The following is a 19526-nucleotide window of genomic DNA, read 5'->3' as shown; positions in this document are numbered from 1 at the left end:
TCAGCAAACATTCTGGCTTCAAAGTGTTCAGCTCGTGTAATCTTGCAGATAACTCAGGGTTCGGGGGAAGGGAGTGTTTTCCCTGGCTGAGGCGGAAGTCGCTGCAATTTCTAACCTGTCCGGAAGGGCAGGGAAGCACTTCCAACAGTGCTGTGGGATTGCAGCCTTCGTCCTCTCCGACTCCGCTGGCCAACTTTCTAACCTTCGCAGCAGCTCTGCCCAGCGCGGCGCTCCAACTTGCATCCCCGCTGGCAAACTCTCTCTCGCTTTGCAAAGACCGTTTCCAGCGAGGGAGGCAGCCCCCGCGCCTTTTAACGCCCGCGCCCTCTTCTTCCTGCAGTTTGCTATTACTCCTTATCTAGCACAGAGGAATCGTAGTTGGAAGGGTCATCTAGTTCAACCCCCTGAAATGCAGGAACCACAGCTAATCATTCACGACAGGTGGCCGTCCAACCTGCGCTTAAAAACCTCCAAGGAAGGAAAGCCCACCACCTTCCGAATTTGATCATTCTCTTTGAAGCCGATCTCTCCGTTTCCAAGGCGTTGGCACTGCGAGGCGAAAACAGCTGCTTTTTGTTCCCTTATTAACGTTAAACTAATACATAAGTGCTTCTGCCACGTTTGGATAAGTACTTGACCAAGAAGGGAGGATGGGCGTCGTGTGATGATGATGATCATGATGCAACTTTCGAGGGGCAACCACCGCAGAGGCCCCGCCGCTCCCCAAAGACCCCCTCGGGAAGCCAGCTCCTTTAGCCCCAGTAGATCCCGCTGCCGTGACGTCACGGAAGGGGCGGCGCTCGGCGCGAAGGGAGCCAGCCGGAGCGAGGAGAACTGGAGAGGCAGAGGCAGAGCTGCTTGGGACGCCAATGCAGGCTGGCGCGGGCGAGGAAGGAGCGAGCCGGCGCATCCCGCGGGGAGAGGGCTTTAACTCAGGGGCGAGCGTGGGAAGCCCGAGTCCGCCGCCGCCCTATGCAAGGGCTCCCTGCCCTACGCGGCCAGAATTGAAAACTAAATAAAAAGAAAAGAAGGATCCAGGATGGATAAATATAAAGGTAAGGGGGAATGGTTCGTTTGCTTCCCCCACCCTCAGCGTGGGAAAGGGGCAGTATCGGTACTTCGGAAAGGATTGCTAGCTAGTTTGTCCTTAATGGATCGTCCTGCCTAAGCAGCCGAATGTGACTTGTGGTTGCTCGTAGGAGGCTTAAAGTCTCTTAAAACGTGGGTTTCTCCACAGCGTTTAATGAATGGGCGGGTGGGTTGAGACGGATCTTTGCCCCACAGGCGTTGCCTCGGGACCGAGACTGGCCAGGACGCCGCGGGTGGGTTTGTGAGGCTGGGGGAAAGTGGCGAGCGAAGAGTCCCTCATCGCAGCCGGGTCCGTCTCCCTCCAGGACCCACCCCTAGAGAGGGGGGATTCGCTGAGGTCCACGGAGCCCCATACCGCCGACGGAGAAGGAGTCGAGGGTGCCGCTTGGGGGAGGATTTTGGTTCTGATTCTCGTGGTGATGGGACAAAGAAACAACAAATCGGGTGTGTGGGTGTGTGAAATTGTGACACAACCGGCTTCTTTTTGAAAGGATTAAGAGAAATACTGTGTGTGAGAAGAGTATTTGAACCTCCTTGACATACATCTGGTGCTCCAAAAACCCTGTAGGTGAGGTCCAGTGAAACTGCAGGAGATGAAAAGGTGAACCCGAGACTTGGAGCCGGTTTGGCGCGAAGCGGGGGAGGATTTCAGTACCCGCACCTGTGTGTGTGTGTGTGTGAGAGAGAGAGAGAGAGAGAGAGATCAAAGGACTGACCCCCCCTTCCGCCCCTCCTTTCGCTTCCGGTCTTGCGGTTGCTCCAAAACAGAATTTTAAGGGGGGTGTATTTAGTTCCCCCGTCTAATAAATATTCGCAGACTTTATAAGTTTAGTCTGCAAGATTGTGCAGGGGAAGATAAGAGGAAGGCGTGGCTGCCGAATGGTATCTGGAGGTGGGTGGAGAGCTGAGCGTCCCTTGTGTTTTTAATGAATTGTTTTAAAGCCCTTTTAAGTATTAAGGGACGCAATGCTTAGTGCTACGATTCTAGCGAGAGGTGTCGTCTTATGGCAGAATGACTCCTTAGCTTGAGTGTATGGCAGCAATGGGGACGGATAGGGTCAGTGGCGTAGCGTGGGTTGTCAGCACCCAGGGCAAGGCAAGTAATTTGCGCCCCCTAACCCGTGGATTTGCGCCCCCTAACCCTAACCCCCAGATGTTGCACCCGGTGCGGCCGGCCCCCCTGCACCCCCCACGCTACGCCATTGGATAGGGTTACTCAGTGGCGAGGAAAAGGTACTCTGCACATTCTCAGAAACAATTTTTTTCTTTGAATAGCTCAAGAGTGAACCCCAGTGTTGTAAACCAGCTGAGTGTCTAGACACATACTAAGCCCTGCAAGTGAAGTATTCCATATTAATAAGCAAGCCTGTCTTTGCCGTTCTCTAAATACGTTAAGGTTGCAGCCTTGCACACCTTTTATGCAATGTGAATGAGCACCCGCAGGCAACAGTGATGGCCACCAATTTAGGATGACTTTAAAAGAGGCTTAGACAAATCCATGATGGGTGGAGGGTAAGGCTGTGTCCAATATTCGAGTCCGAATACCAGCAGCTGGAAACCACAGGAGGGGAGAGCGTTGGTAGACTAGAGGGGCCACTTTCCTATCCAGCAGGGCTGATCTTAGGTTACCATATTTTTCGCCCTATAGGACGCACTTTTTCCCCTCCAAAAATGAAGGGGAATTGTGTATGCGTCCTATGGGGCGAATGCAGGCTTTCCCGGGCTTCCTGCAGCTCTGCGCCACCCTCCGGATCCCGGCATGAAGCCACGCAGGGCTCCGGAGGGTGGCGCGGAGCTGCCTGCGCTCCAGGGCTTCCTGCAGCTCTGCGCCAACTTCCCGATCCCGGCGCGAAGCCGCGCGGGGCTCCGGAGGGTGGCGCGGAGCTGCCTGCGCTCCAGGGCTTCCTGCAGCTCCGCGCCACCCTCCGGATCCCGGCGCGAAGCCGCGCGGGGCTCTGGAGGGTGGCGCGGAGCTGCCTGCGCTCCAGGGCTTCCTGCAGCTCTACGCCACCCTCTGGATCCTGGCGCGAAGCCACGCGGGGCTCCGGAGGGTAGCGCAGAGCTGCCTGCATTTCGAAGCCTGGTGCTCGCTGAAGAGCGCCCCCGGGCTTCGCGCACCTCTCCGCAAGCCTGGGGAGACCGGCGCGGCTCCCTAGGCTTGCAGATAGCAGGCTGTTCTGGGGTCAGGGGAAGCTCGGGCTTCCCCCGCGCCTGCCCCGTGCCTGGGGAGGGAATTTTTTTTTCTTTATTCCCCCCCCCAATTAGGTGTGTCCTATGGGGCGGTGCGTCCTATGGGGTGAAAAATACTATGTTCTTATTCACTTATGCTTAAAGTCACAGAGGTGGAAGGGAACACAAAGCTCACCCTTGCAGGTACAGGAAAACTACCTCCGCATCATCCCAAATGAGCATCTCTTCAACTTCTGCTTAAAAACCAAAGATTAGGCGAGCCCACTAGGTAGTCTGGTCCACCACAGAACCGCCCATGCTGTCAGAAAGTTATTCCTAAAATTCCATTTTCTTACCTGGTGGGAGTAAGTTGCACTGCACACATTGAGGTTTACTTCTGAGTAAGCTTGCACAGGATTGTACTGTAATTTTATCTTTTTTCTTGTTCATATACAATACAGGCCAATGTGGTGGGTCCGAATGTTCCAATATTTGCTCAGTTATGCAGTTTATCGAATGGCTGTCTTACTTTTCAGGGGTTTTGAGAAGATGCAGCAAGCAAAGGCAACATTCAGTGATGTGGGATTTCCAGAAAATGTTGAACTGGGAATTTTTCTGGGAAATTTCACTTCTACACATGACAGTAATTTGCACTGGGAAAATTTCCCTTTTACGCTGAGAAAATTTTCCGATGCCCTACAGGGTGTTCTGATATAGAATGCTTGTTTATTTTCATTTGCATTCAGTAAACAAAACTAAAACTGCCAAGGTTACCTAACATTGTATTTGCAACCTGCATTCATTTATTGTCAATAATGACCTTATGACATGGGAAAAATTCGCTGGAAAAGCACTGGAAACATTTCCTCCACCACTCATCCCTGGATGCATTGCAACCAGCATGCTGCCCTAGGGCCAGGGCAGGAAAGGAATCTAAATATAATAAATAAATGTCTACTCACTTTACCAGTTTAGGAGGTGGTTGGACCAGCTGACATTATAGGCTGGTGAGGCCAGTTTGCATCAGTACCTGAGAATCTGGCTTTCTGCATTTATAATGCAAACCTTTAAAACGATTTTTTCACTCTCCGGAGCTCGACAGGACTGCTCTCATAGGTTTCCCTTATTCCAATGGTAACTGACCAGTCTACAAAGAGTCATTTATTTGTGTATATGTAATCTGAATAGATAATAGTTGACAATGTCCAGCACTTCCTGAATCTGCAGTTTTCAGGAAACCTGGGATGTATAGTGCAATCCTACTCATGTCTACTCAGAAGTAACCCCCACAGAGATATGTGGGCCTAGGATTGCAGCCTAGGTCTTTTAATGTAACCTCCTGTTACACCTTTATGGCGCTGTATATGTCAATTTTTGTGTCCAGATATCAGCTTCGCTGTTGGATAATAGTAACAGTGTTCATTCACTATGGGAATAGTCATTTGCAATGGGAATAGTTCATTATAGTTATTACTGTAGTTTGTCTGAATATATCTGAGCGAGACAGAGCCCTGAGATGAGAGTTCCCTGCCTTCTCCCTGCACCTTGGAGGTGGTGACTGGCTTTCAAAAGTGACCATCATTGCTCAGGGGAAGAACACATACCAATGCATTCAGAAGACTCTGGGTTCAGTCCTTGGTATTATCAATTGAAAGGGTCAAGCAGCAGGCGAGGGACTGCCTAGTAGGGCCAACAACACAGGAATTGGGGGCAGGTGTCCAGAGCCCCACTCAGCAAAGTGGGCAGGGCATGAGAGGCCCCAAATTTAGCAGGACACCTAAAGGGTTTGGGGTTAGGGTATAAGACCATTGGGTGGGATTCAAGGTCTCACTGTGGTGATCATTCACTCAGTACAAGTGTTTCTGCTTGCGAGATGGAATGATCTCCTCCCTTCACCTGCCCAGTGTCCTGTTCTGGGGTTGGGGGGACTTGTGGGGGTCACACGTGACCTGTTGTGCTAGTGGGACTTGTGCTGGCTTCCATTAGCCAGCAATGTGAACTTGGCCCATTCATATCTAGAGCTGAACTACACCACTTGCTCTACCTGAGACACTGAAGAGCTACTGCCTACCATTCAACATTAGTCCTAGGAAAGATGGCCATAACCTTAGGCCAGGCTTCCTCAAACTCAGCCCTCCAGATGTTTTTGGCCTATAACTCCCATGATCCCTAGCTAGCAGGACCAGTGGTCAGGAATGATGGGAACTGTAGTATCAAAACATCTGGAGGGCCGAGTTTGAGGAAGCCTGCATTAGGCAGTGATGTGGAGTGGAAGTAATTCTGGAATTATTTTCCTTAGTGCTTCGTTTTACTGTGGAAAATTTCCCATTTCATTAGTAACCACAAATGGGTACCTACTGCAAATGCGCTATGAGGCAAGCTTGGGAGTTCCGAAGTTTCAATTAATGTTTTTCCAGGCGATTATCACTAGTATGGGAAGAGGATACATATATTTCAGGTCAGACATTTGTGGTAAGAAATTGGGTCCTTTTTAAAAGTTTGGTTTACTAAATGCAAGTAAAATAAACATGTGAATTAGACCATTCTCTACTTGCCCCATTTTCAAATCACCCTATGCAAATCAACTTCATTTGCATAGGAAAAAGTTCTTGAAATTTTTCCTAGTCAACATTTTCCAGAAAATCATGACCAGTGAGGCAATTGTATCAGGCGAACATGAAAAGGCAGAAACCCCTTATTTAATTTATTATTGTGTTTTTGCTCTGTTGGGAATGGGACCAGGTGCCCAAATAACTTGACCAACCTTGGTCAATATGCAACTTGAACTGGGGAGAAGGGAGTGGGTACCTGATCTGGGGGGCAGCCATTTGCTGTTCCAACTGTAGGCAGTGTCTTGGGTTGACCCTGAAGATTGACAAGCAGTCCGGCCTAGTACAGTGCAGCTTTGTATCCCACCGGTCAGTCCCTTGGGATGAAACTAGCTAGCGCAAAGAAAAGAAATAATGGAAAGCTCTAAAAACTGTGGATAGTTTCTGAAGTGAGAGCTGCTTCAGTGCAGCTCTCCTGGGTAAGAAACAACCACCGCTGCTTCTGCCTCAAGCACATTCCCCAAGCCATAGTGTTGAAGTGTCAAAGAATTGCATCTTACTGTTTTCCTTGTGTTGGCAAGGGGAAGTGCCGTGCGTCTTACAGGTGGCTTTGTGTGTAACAAGGATGCACACCAGAGATAGTCAACATGGTGCTCTTCAGACATTGCTGGACTACAACTGCCATTATCTCTCACCATGCTACCTAGGGCTGATGGGAGCTCAGTAGCATCTGAAGGGTGCCATATTGGTTATCCCCAATGTATACAGAGAGCTGGAAATATCCCAGATGTGTGTTTAGTGCAAAAGCAACCATTGAAGAAAGTCGGGTAAAGTTGAGAAGTGGTTTGCCGAAATAACTAAACCTGAGGAGCAGCAAATGTCCACACGAAAAGTGAGGTGAAAATGAAAGCCCCAAATGCCTTTCGATAAAGGATTTGTGTACGTAATGCCTTAAGTATGAGGCTGCCCGATTACATTGGGGATGTGGTTCCTTTTGCCTTTGGTGCAGATGCACGGGCTGTTCTGTGGAAACAGAGAGTACCATTCTTCTCCTGTTACGCGAGGGTTGTGTCTGCAGAAAGTGCAGGAGCTGTCGCAGTAGCAGCGGCTGGCAAGGGAGCCCACCAGGAGGAGCGAGCGCTGGCAGAAGAGTCAGGAGGGGAATGTGGGGGTTGTGGCTGGCAACTTCATAGGCAGGGGGGAAGGGGTTTAGGGGAGACAGCTTCCTCTTTGATGTTTGATTGTACTCTCTGGGGTTGGCTAAGTACACACAGAAAGGCACCATTGATAGCTTAGCTAAGGACTTCTTCCCCATGGAGTCTTGCCAGGGCCAGGGAATCCCTTTACATGAAGTATTAAGAAATAATCCCATATGATAAAGAGAGGACACCATATGCTTCAAGGTTTTTATTAAAAATATAAAACGGTATAGAAATTACAATAAATAAATAAATAAGTCCATAAACACATTTTTGACTGCAGTCCTATGCCCCCTTACTTATCTGGGGGTAAGAGCTGTTGGACAGAATAGAGACTTACTTCTGAGTAGACATGACTAGGATTGCTCTGTTAACTTCTCTAAGGAATCAAACCAGGAAGTGTGTCTATTTGAGAAGCTTTAACTCCTCAAAGACAGAGAGTATACTTAAGGCTGGGGAATAGCTCCAGTATGACTTTCAGCACACTTGCAAGCAGTCCATTTCTGTTGAGGTTGGTTTGTGGTGGGCTGAAGAGAAGCTGGTTGGTGACTGGGACACTCAGCTGCTGTTTTGTTCTTTGGCTGTTTTACTTGGATCGCAACAGGATTTTAGAGAGGCATTTTTGTGTTTGTGTTTTAATCTGTTGTTATTCGCTCTGCCATGTTGGGATGGGGCATGCTGTGAATTCAGCTAAATTGGTGTATAATTTCCAACTGTTTTAAGAATGATGTAATGTTTAGCCTGCACTTGATGGCTTTAGGGATGATTCCCATGGAATCATCAGAATTCTCCATGCAACTTTCTCAGAGGGAAATCTGTGATGTGAGGCTGAATTCTCAAGATAGGTCCTGGAATTGATTTGGTCGGTTGGCTGACCCACGCTGGTGAAGTTTGCACACAAGTATGCATGCACCACAACAAGTCTAAAAAGTGTGCTATTCAGAATGTTGCAGTGGCAACCAGTTGATGGTGCTCTGAGCTTGTTGCCAACTGGTGTCATTAAGTCTCCCCAGTGCTATTTTTATAGAAAAAGGTGCCGGAACTCACCATGAACACCTCTTGTCCTTTTATACAGTGGTACCTCAGGTTAAGTACTTAATTCGTTCCGAAGGTCTGTTCTTAACCTGAAACTGTTCTTAACCTGAAGCACCACTTTAGCTAATGGGGCCTCCTGCTGCTGCTGCGCTGCCGGAGCCCGATTTCTGTTCTTATCCTGAAGCAAAGTTCTTAACCTGAAGCACTATTTCTGGGTTAGCGGAGTGTGTAACCTGAAGCGTATGTAACCTGAAACGTATGTAACCCGAGGTACCACTGTAATGGCAGTGGAACCCACCTCTGAGTTCCCATGAATTCTGGCTGAAAAAACCCCTGTCTCTCTACCTTGGAACAGATGAATGAGTGACACTTTGTGCAGCCAGCCTTGTTAGGTAGGGCAGCCACCTAGATGGGGTATTTTGGTGGGCAGGCACAATGCAGCAACCAATTCCCACCCCCCCCAACACACATGAAGAAGATGTGAAGGTCAGACCAGGGAAAGCAAAAGGCAGTGATCTTTCCCTCACTCCTCCATGCAGAGAGATCCCTAGGATTTCCAGACTCAAAGGCTTGCCTTTGCCTATAGCTACAGGCCTCTTTCATGGATCTGCATGTACGTGCTAAATATATAATTGACACAACCAGCTTTGGCAGTACTTACTACCTTTTAAAGGGAAGAGGGGAAAGGAAACTGGATTTGGAGCTCTTTAAATAAGATATAACTACAGTACTCTCACACCTGATGATGCTGATTGCCTGTTCAAAGTTGCACCTGTAGACTTAAATAATCCCCTGGGTGTTTGTGCAACCCCAGATGCTGAATGCAAGGTACTTGACTGTGTATGGATGACCCAATGCAGACTTCCCTTGCTGGATCATGATATCCCAATTAAAATGAATTAACTGACAATCTCAAGGTGAGTCTAGACATTCAACCAGCATTTGTTTCATGAAAATGAATGTTTATTATAGCTTGCTAGACTGGATTCTAACCTGGTGTCTGTAAACAGGTTAGCTAACTTGCAACTGACTTCATAACAAGACAGAACAACTAATCATTGACTAGACAAGATCTAAGGCTTATCTACACAGGATTTGACATGATAAATGTGACAGGGAGGGGCACCTGCCCTGTACCTGTGCTACCTTAGCTATAGCATCAGATGTGGGGGGTAAAGCATTAAGTTGTGCCTGAGCTTTCTTTTGCCCTCATCTCTCTTTGAATGAATGTTGGAAGATTCAGAACAGACAAAAGAAAGTTCTTCACGCAGTGTACAGTTAAACTAGAATTCACTCCCACAATATGTAGTGATGACCCCAGTTCAGATGGCTTTAAGCACAGGTGCGCCATCAAGAGTGCTTTAGGGCTGATCCTCTTCATGTCAGCCACAGTCATGGCAGAAACCACATTCCCAGAATCCAGGCTTCCTGGCAGTAGAGGAGGTGTATCCATCATGGCATGAAGAAAGCCACACCTCTTTGTCCTAGTGCTCTCAGCTTGCCTCTGCTATCGCTTCACAGCCGAGGCAACTGTGGCACCCTTGTTTCTATTAATGCATGTTCTGCATCCCCGTGAGTCATGAGGGTGGCCTGCTGATAGGCCCAGACAGGCACACTGTCATGGGACCACCATTAAGTTGTGGATTTCTAACTAGAAGTGTGATATTGCTGTGGAATAAGAGTAATCATTTTGTGATGGGTCAGGGAAAGTAAAAAGTCTTTAACTGAAGTAAGTGTTTGTATAGATGTTCAACTGACCAACCCGTTATAATGTATGTCACTGGGCTGGTTCAGATGCTTGAAATTCCCCCGTGGAAAATAGCCTTGAATGCAGAGAAGAGGTAGCACCTGCCTTATTCCACCCTGGGTGCACATACCACTAGCCACATGAGCAAAGCAGTGTGTTTTCCAGCTGCGGTGCTTGCATCTATTATCCTCAGGAAGCACTGTAAATCGTGGTTGTACCAGAACGGATGCTAACTTCCTTAATGCAGCTGTGCCTATGTGGGCATTTCATATGGAGGAATTTCAAGCATCTGAACCAGTCCCTGTGTGACTTTCCAGTGGATGCAAGTCCTTAAGCTACAACCCTGAAGGCTATTTATGTGCATGCAGTCCATGAGACTTTGGCCACCTCATGAGAAGAGAAGACCCCCTGGAAAAGACCCTGATGTTGGGAAAGACTGAGGGCACAAGGAGAAGGGGACGACAGAGGATGAGATGGCTGCATACTGTTCTTGAAGCTACCAGCATGAGTTTGACCAAACTGCGGGAGGCAGTGGAAGACAGAAGTGCCTGGTGTGCTCTGGTCCATGGGGTCACGAAGAGTCGGACACGACTAAACAACAACAACATGTCCTGCTTGGGTTAAGTTCTTTGAGATGGCACAACTGCTTTGTAAAAAGAGAGGCTCAGTACCTTTTTTGCAAGAGATCTTTCAGAGTGATAGTGATAAGCACAACTGTGCAACGAAATGTGTTGAGATGGTATCTGCAGATAGAAGCTTTTACTGGTTTGTGACAAGCCACATCCAGCTCTTGGATGGAGCCACAAATAGATGCATCCAGACCATGCCCTCTCATGAGACCAGTGAACCAAACCACCTTGTATTTTGTGTGGTATCTGGTCAGTCCTTCAGGGAACCCACTAAGCCCCAGCATGTGAATGACGTCTCTGCCCCTAGTGATGGTTCAGAGAGGCCACATTTGGCAGCAGTGTCTATGGTCTCCGTACTACACTCAATGCACCTTCTTGCCATTTCCCATACTATGGGGCAGTGTAGTAAATTAGACAGGCCATGTAGTCCTAACAATATATGTTCAGTTTTGTTGCTTAAGGTTACTGTTTTATATATACCGACTTGTCCAATATCAGCTAAAAAGCTACAGGACTGAACAGAGATCTGAATCTGAGTCTCCTTCAGCTAAGATCAGCCTGTTATCCACAGAAATCCGTGAATACCATTTCACTGAGCCAGCCTCTGTATGTAAACTCTGCTTGTGAAAATGTCTAGGTTGAAAAGATGAAACAAAAATGTGCCTTGTGGTGAAGGTGAGGAGTTGGGGCAACACCTGGGATCTTGGAAGTAAGTGTGCTGGAAAAGAAGGCAAAACAAGGGTGTGCTCTTCCCTAAGGAGGAAGCAAGGTGATTCATATCAAGCATCTAAAATTGCTCATGCAACTGGCATGTTATTTGCTTAGTTTGGAATGCTGAATTGTCATCTGTCATACAATGGGTATACAGACGAGACCAGTCAGTTAAGTAAAGCTGTCAGATTAAGGAACTGTAATGACATTATAATCATTTTGTGTGCAAATTACTTGAGTAACTGCTCCTTGGGCTTATAATTCATGCACAAAACACTGGTCCAGTCCATTCAGCCTTCTGTGCACAACATGGTTAGTTATTTGTTGCAGTTAAGTTTGTTGGCTGCTTGTGTGTGACTGTCTTGAGACATTGAAGTGCTCTTTGGTTATTGAATCTGTATTGGTCTGTTTGTCCACGTAATAACTCACGTAGAGGAGTAGGATTAAAGGGAACAATTTGTCCAGTGGATCCCATTGCCATCCACAAAACAGGGATGCTCCAGATGACCTGCTTATTCAGGCATCCTGAATTGCTTACACAAAGTTTACAGTGTGTACATGGCTAAAATGAAGGAATGCCTTCTTCCCTCTAAACCTGTCTGATTAAAATGGTTATGAAGCTGATGACTGGGGACTAGGCATGGATCAGTCCCAAATCACTTTGTGCCATTTCTGTGTGTATGTGTTTTAAAGTCTGCTTCATTCTGTTAATACAGTAAAGTGTGGACTTAAAAAACAACAACTCTGCAATGTATAAACTTAGCTGTTTGCTCATTGAAGTGGTCCACATAAAACTTTTGTTGTTAAAAACAGATAGTAGCCACCTGGAGCAGCTACAAAAGTGCAGCTCAAAAATGGGACTGTAAATGCACCTGGGACCAATTGTGTGTGGTGATGTGTTGTTTCTGGGATATTGTATTGTGGGGGAAGTCATGCTTTTCTGCCCCTGGATCCGCAGGGACAGCTATATTCCATCCCACCCTGTGCAATCTCCCTGAGAGCAGCAGCACATGACATTGTTCTTAAGGCATTCTTAGCCCTTGTTTTCAAACCTCACAGCAGGAGCCGAACCCTGTAGCTGTTTTTAAAGGGGAGGATTTTCAACAAAGCCCTTAGACCACCTCGTAGTATTCATTATGGGTCTTGGATTCCAAAGAAAACCATGATCCAACCCATGCAGAAATCCAGGAGGTGCTGTTTTTGGATTGTAAGCATCCTTAAGGGCCTTTCAAGGTGGAGAGTCGGGTTTTGAATATGTCAAATAATATTTCTGAATTGGGAACACCTGTTGAAGCTAAGCGGGTGCAAATCTGGTCAGTGCTTAGGTGGCCCCTGTAAACTGCCTTGAGGCAGCAATTCTATGCACACTTACCAGAGAGTAAGCCCCACTGAATACTTACCGGACTTGCTTCCAAGTAAATATGCATAGGATTGGGTTGCATGTCTTCTAAGGAGCCACAGGCTATAAATATGACAATGAAAGTTTAGCAGTGGAAAGAAAAGGTCTGCTGAGTATCAGCATCATGGGAAAATTGTGAGTGTTTGATCTAATATTCTAAACATGAAGGGTCAGTGTCTACAGAAATAGATTCCCTCCCTTCCCCCACCCCTGACCTCTTGCCTTTATGGGCAGGATTCCACCGAAAGCACATCTGATGATGGTTTGGGATATGGCAGCATAATAATACTATCCAATTACAAACAATTCTGCCTAAAGGCAAATATTCCAATCTTATGGGATCGGACTGTGATTCCCATGAAGCAAACATATCGGGCTACTTATGCTGCATAAAGTTAATTTATCTAGGTCAGACTTTTAAAAATTGATGCTTACCAGAGGCCGTCTACCAATTGTGTCTTATATGTGTTCTTCCTTCAGAAGACGACTAGTGTAGGTTTTGTGGCCTTAGAATTTAGTGTAGGGCAACACTAAAGTCATTTAACTTGTAGCTTAAAGGATCCAGCAGCAAAATTTCCCCCTCCTACTCCCTCCCACCCCAGTGCAAGCATTTGTTAGTGTACTTCATGGGGAACACTGAAAAACTCCTAGGTTATTGGGGGTGATTTCAACAAACACTGAAACAGGAAGCCATACTTCCCTTTGGAGGGGCTTTTTATGTAGTGTTGAACAAGGGAGTTTGGGGGCTGTAAGAGACAGGCATAGAATCTGAGAAACTGTACTTCCTAGAGTTTGGATTCAAAGGGTCTTTCTTTCTTTCTTTTTTGGTTAGGATCCTTTCCTGGTTTAAGGCACACTGGGAAATAGGAGGGGAGATAATAAGGCTTCAGCCCTAAACCCACTTGCCTGGGAGTAAGCCTGACTGAGCTCAGTGGGACTTGCTATTTATCAGATTGCACTGAGAGTGGAGGGAGCAACCCGGGATGTAACTGTAGCAGGCGGAGCTTAATTTGGACCTGGACTGAGGCTCACTTGGACTCAGCCTTAGAATGTGTTTTGAAATCCTGCAACATGTAAATTAATGACAAGTGCATTGGAGGCTGCATTCAGACGGAACTTTGTTTCATTTTCACAATGCTTCCTTAGCTGATAATTTCTACGTTTTAAGTGATCTTTCACACGATGTAAAAGCCACTTCTGGCAAACTAGCGGAATCTAGTGGAAGTTCAGCACCTATGTCTGTGCTAATTTGCTTCCAGAAGAAATTTGTTTGCAACCCCATTAACTCCAAAAGTCATTGGAGCTTTGCCTTGTAATTTCACGTGATGACCTTTCAGATGGTATTCCAGCATACCGTTCCTTCCCAGCATTTAAAATTTGGAACAACACGGTGGTGTATTAGTCTAACAGCCACAGCTCCATAGCACAACAGGCAATTCAGTGTAAAATGAACATTAGAATCCTGGATAGAAGCCCTAGCCCTATAGTTAGGAGAATCAGTTCAATAATTCCCATGTCTGAATGCCCCCTTAGTCAAGCAGCTCTTAAACACTGGCCATCACTGTATCTTGCAAGTAAGCTTGAAGCTTCCCTTCTCTATCCAGGACTTAAGTACTTGTAGTGAAACCACTTGTCCTAGATACCCTAGCTTTAAACCTCTATACTATTAATGGAACAGACAGATGAGTAGATGTATGAGGTTCTTGCTATGTTCTCAAAGAGCATGTATTTTAACTGTCTTCAAACAAACACACGGATATGTATAAGGCCACTTCTTGAATGACTGTTGCATGTGGACTGGGCCTGCCTGCCATATGGCAGAGTGGGGCGGCTGCCTCAGGCAGCAGATGCTGAGTGGCAGGGAAGTGTTGGAGGACGGAATCTGTGTGTGCCACGCAATCTTTGCTGTGCCCTGTGTGACATCCTGCTGCCCTCAGGTGTGGTGAAGGATGCTGTTCTGCCCCTGGGTTTGAAAACAAGTTTCAGCTGCTATCCTGGTCGTTATCTGCACATGGAATGGGAGGGGCAGTACTGTCTTGACCTTTGCCTCAGGTAGCAAAATGTCCTGCTACAGCCTTGTCTGTGGAATCGATATGCTTGTTTTCATGGACCCGGCAGCTTATTGATTTTTAATTCTGTGTAGGGCATGACTACTCTATCTTCTTTGCATTCACCAGGTGATTTTGAACAACAAGGGATTTGAGTGCACGAGAATTAATGGATTTCTTTTCTTGTTCTGAAACTTTTGTGGATGTGACATTTTTAGCTAGTGAGTATAATCTATATACAGTAGCCGATTCCCTCCACCCACCCTCCCTCCCTCCCTCCACCACCCTCTTAAAAGACAAAGATCCTATAGCACACACTTTGTAGGTCATAATGATGACCCTGTTCGGTTGCAATGATGGATGTTTTGCTGGCCTGCTTCTGTAAGGTGTAATCAGTTTGCAACATACTGATTCTTTGCCACCCTCTAGCACACTGTCTAAAGGGACTTGCCTAGGACTTGCCGATCAGAAGGTCGGTGGTTCGAATCCCCGTGACGGGGTGAGCTCTCGTTGCTCAGTCCCTGCTCCTGCCAACCTAGCAGTTTGAAAGCATGTCAGAGTGCAAGTAGATAAATAGGTACCGCTCTGGCAGGAAGGTAAACGGCATTTCCGTGCGCTGCTCTGGTTCGCCAGAAGTGGCTTAGTCATGCTGGCCACATGACCCGGAAGCTGTACACTGGCTCCCTCGGCCAATAAAGCGAGATGAGCGCCGCAACCCCAGAGTCGGTCATGACTGGACCTAATGGTCAGGGGTCCCTTTACCTTTACCTTTAGCACACTGTCTTCCAGATGTTTTTGACTACAACTGCCATCAGCCTCAGCCAGCACACTTGTAGCCCAGAACTATCAACTGTTAGGGGACCAGGTTGGCAAGTGCTGCTGTAGCACAGAAGCAGAAGCTGAAGAAATGGCTTTGCAAACAGGGAGATATATTGACTTGTGCTTTCTCCTGTTGCCTCTGACCAGTTCTTGGGTTGGAATGTGTCTGGCCGCTCATGGAAGTCTGTGTCCCTGAAAGGCTGCTCACCAGCCTGTTGAGGCAAGCCCTTCTGCCCTCCCAGCTGTGCTGTGGATTGGTGAGGAAGTGGCAGAGGCAGTAACAAAGATACCAGGTTTGTGGTAAATAGATGTAAAGAAGAAAGAAATGAGTCACAACTTGGACCAGCTCAGTGTTTCCGCATTACAGCCAGTATTCTACTCACTAGTGGATTTCTTGTCCACCTTCCCTTGGGTTTTTTTGCATATAAAAACCTACTTCACATGAACTGCTAGCATGCCAGGAAGAAGGGTAATTTATAGCCCTTCTCTCTGATATGCTTGTGTTATTCTACATGCTAAAGGATGCCTTTTTACACATGGGGAAGCATCTAAGAATTGTCCATCAGTTGGCTAGCCAGTTCCAATGTGCTATTTTGGCCTATTAATTTTCCATTAGCTCTTGGTTACTTACCATTAGGAGAGGTTCTGAGCACAATGACAAGATATTGCCTTATTCTTCTCCACTGCAGCTGTGGAGTTTGAAGTTTCAAATTGGATGGATCATGTGTGTTGGCAATGATGGGTCTCAAAATATACAGATCATCAAGCCACAAGAGGCAGCAGCCTTCCCCAATGTGATGCCCTAGACTATAACTCCCATTATCCTTTGCCACTGGCCATACTGGTTGTAGTTAGCAGTATCTGGTGGGCACCAGTCTGGGAAGGCTTGTGTTACAAGGGTATCTCTTGAAGCTAATAGGTTATGTGAGATCTGTAGCCTGAGAAGAATATTAAGACGAACATGACTGAAGGTCTTGTGTGACAGGCCAAAAACTGCATTGTGTGGATCACAATTGGAGACTGTTTTGCCCTTTGTATGTTGTACTGCCCTGCTTCCTCATTTCCTACCAAACTGTGTGTATTCAGGACATTGTTCTTATGAGAGGAAGTGTTTCCACAACATTGGCAATTCTATGATGTGCTGATTTGCTTTCTTCGGTTTTCAGTGCTGTTATTTACGCCTTCCTCCAGTTTTTTAACATGCCCCCTTGAGACTTCTAAAAGACCCCAGAAGTAATTTTGAGAGAACAATTAATAGATTCCAGAAAGTGTTCTTTTTAATATGAGAAAGGGGTGGGGTGGGGGAGAGAGAGCCTGATAACCATCTAATTTTCAGCTGTATCCTTTTTTTCATAATTTCCTGCATTATAAAATCTTTGGACGGAAGGGCTGGGAAGTAACTGGAGATCTTTTATTCAGTCCAACGCTTTGAAGAATCCTGACTTACTCCACAGACAATCATAACTTACGGGTTTTCCCATATCAACTAGACTCTGGCTGCTGGGGTATAATGTGCTATATAATTGGAAGGAATAAGTTCAACAGAATTCACCTTGCTGAAGATATTTGTAGACAAGCAAAGCCTAGCTAGGATGGCATGATCTCTCTGTCAAACCGGCCTCACAGAGTTCTTGTTGAGGATAAAAAGCAACTCAGGGTGATAACAGGCATGGAGATAATTTTGAAATCCTTGGAGAAAAGGTAGGATATAAATGTAATAAATACTGGTAATGTGATGACCAGTACAGTGGTACCTCGGGTTAAGTACTTAATTCGTTCCGGAGGTCCGTACTTAACCTGAAACTGTTCTTAACCTGAAGCACCACTTTAGCTAATGGGGCCTCCTGTTGCTGCTGCACCGCCGGAGCACGATTTCTGTTCTCATCCTGAAGCAAAGTTCTTAACCCGAAGTACTATTTCCGGGTTAGCGGAGTCTGTAACCTGAAGCGTATGTAACGTGAAGCGTATGTAACCCGAGGTACCACTGTAACTAACTAGGCATAATGGGCAGGAATGAATATACCCCTCATTTTCTACATCTACAATGAACTTCACTTGGAACTAAATGAGAGGCATATGTGCTTATTAAACATGCAATTGCTCTTCTGTCAAAACAACATACTAGGGATGGAATGAAATATTTCCCTTTCAACATGCCACTGCTTTTAAGATGGTTCCCCACCCCCACCCCCAGCTTGGTCAAAAATCAAAAGTGAGCATGGTCCAGCAAAGGGGTGTGGGGATGTCTTAAAGCAGAGGAGCATGGGGGGGTGTAACCCCAGATGTTATTCAGATCTCAATTGTTCTGATTAATGATAATAGTCTGCATAGTGTTAAAAGTTCCTGTTTTATAACTGAACCAGCAAACACACATTTAATAAACATGTGGAGGTCAGTTTGATCCTTTAATACCAGATATTTGCACCATTGCCATCATCACCATCAGTGCTTAAATCAGTGTTTCCCAACCTTTTTTGGGCAAAGGCACACTTGTTTGAGGAAAAAAATCTCGCGGCACACCACCATTACAGCCCCGTGACGTCAGCGCGCAGCGTCACAAGTTTTCAATTTTTTTCCCTCCCCCTTGCCGGGGAACCTCCAAGCTTTGGGGGTGGGGGGGGAGGAGGCAGCAAAGCGAGGGACTGAGGGACGGCGGCAGCTGAGGCGGCGGCGGCTGTTGTGGTGGTGGCGGCAATAGCGGGCGGAGGAGGGGCGGCGGCGGGGCCGAGGTGGCCGGCGGCGGCGGGGCCGAGGTGGCCGGCGGCGGCGGGGGAGGCGGCGGCGGGTGGAGCAGGAGGGCGGCTGAGGCCGGTGAGGGAGTAGGGTTGCCCGGGGCTTGAGGAGCCGTCGCCGGGAGTTGCTGCTGCTGTTGTTGCTGCTGCTGCCCGGACATGCCGGCCTCCTCCTCGTCCGCTGTCTCGCGCTCCTCCCTTTTGCACGCGCTGCCCCGCCGCCGCCCCATTGGCTGGGTCCTGTCAGCTGATCCTGTGTTATTTCCTGTGTGTGTGTGTGAGGGGAGAATGGAGAGAGAAACCTCGGCACCACCACCGCGGAGCCGCCCCCGGCTCGACGCGGATCCTCGCCGCCGCCGCCTCTCACCGCCCGACTCGCCCGCCTCCCTCCCACGGCACACCAGCCAACTTCTCACGGCACACTAGTGTGCCGCGGAACACCGGTTGGGAAACACTGGCTTAAATGTAAAGATTTCCATCAAATCGCATGATATATTTATAAAAGGTCACATTTAAGATATTCTTTTGCCTTCTGGTGTAACATGAGGTTTCAAAGCCTAAAGCTAACAAGCTCATCAGAACCAATATGATACTTTTTGCCAGAACTGCTCCGCTTCTGCCCAGGTGGCACCGAGCACAATCTGATCGTGAAGGTAGCAACCCACAGGCTCTAGTCTGTTCCAAGCAGAATGTACTGTTTTCAGCGATGCAGTATAATGATTAAGAAAGCTGTGAGCCAGGAAGTCCCAAATGCAAATCTTGCTGCTGCCATAATCACGCTTGCCTAGGTCAGGAATGGGGAACATGCTGCCCTTCAGATGTGGCTGGACGGCAGTTCCCATCTGTCCCTGACAGTATGGTCAGTGGTCAGGGCAGAATAGCCATGTTATTCTTGGCCTCAGTCCATTTCATATGTCATATGGGTAGACATTGCATAGCTTCAATGGCCTATTTACTACAAAATGTGGGGGTGCATGGCATGATATTGGCTATGATACCAAGCTGAACTTCAAAGAGGCTTGAAAGGCAACTTGCTGCTTTCATAGTCTGGGAGAGTCCCTGCCTCTCCTTCAGGCTGAGGACAAGGATGGGGAAATCCCCTAGCCTCACACTGACTTTGGAAGGGCTTAAATGGCTGCCAGATGTCTTGCACTTTCACAGCTTCTTGGAGATTCCTTGCAAGATTTGGGGGATTCCCTGTTCTACTCTCAAGCCCAGGGTGGTTTCTGAGCCTTTCCAAAACACCCAGGCTTCTGGTAAGTGTGGATTGCCTTACTGTAACAGAGCAATCCGACCTCTCGGACCAAGTGGGCTGCAAAAATACTTCAACACAGAATCCATGGGCCACACACTGAATTAAATTAAGGTGTTCTCTCCCCCCCCAAGTACACTACAGGGCA

General features: G+C 47.3%; 1 protein-coding gene and 1 long non-coding RNA gene across 4 annotated transcripts in view; one reads left to right on the top strand and one right to left on the bottom strand.

Moving 5' to 3' along the window:
• Positions 1-717, bottom strand: part of LOC308586454 — a 33234-nt gene extending 32517 nt beyond the window's left edge. Inside the window, exon 1 of the long non-coding RNA XR_014007883.1 lies at positions 116-717. This is a non-coding gene — a long non-coding RNA (uncharacterized lncRNA). The remainder of the gene's footprint in view (positions 1-115) is intronic.
• Positions 718-879: 162 nt separating this feature from the next.
• The window catches only part of AFAP1L2 (actin filament associated protein 1 like 2), a 91276-nt gene continuing 72629 nt past the window's right edge, over positions 880-19526 (top strand). For all 3 annotated transcript variants that reach the window (XM_081192885.1, XM_081192884.1, XM_081192886.1), the window contains exon 1: positions 880-1055. In XM_081192885.1, the coding sequence (XP_081049011.1) occupies positions 1040-1055 (16 nt within the window). In that variant the 5' untranslated portion in view covers positions 880-1039. The remainder of the gene's footprint in view (positions 1056-19526) is intronic.

This window comes from Podarcis bocagei (assembly GCF_964188305.1).
Source record: "Podarcis bocagei genome assembly, chromosome: 4".
NCBI classification, from domain to species: Eukaryota; Metazoa; Chordata; class Lepidosauria; order Squamata; family Lacertidae; genus Podarcis; species Podarcis bocagei.
The sequence above is the reverse complement of the archived record's forward strand: the minus strand, read 5'-3'. Positions and strand labels throughout refer to the sequence as shown.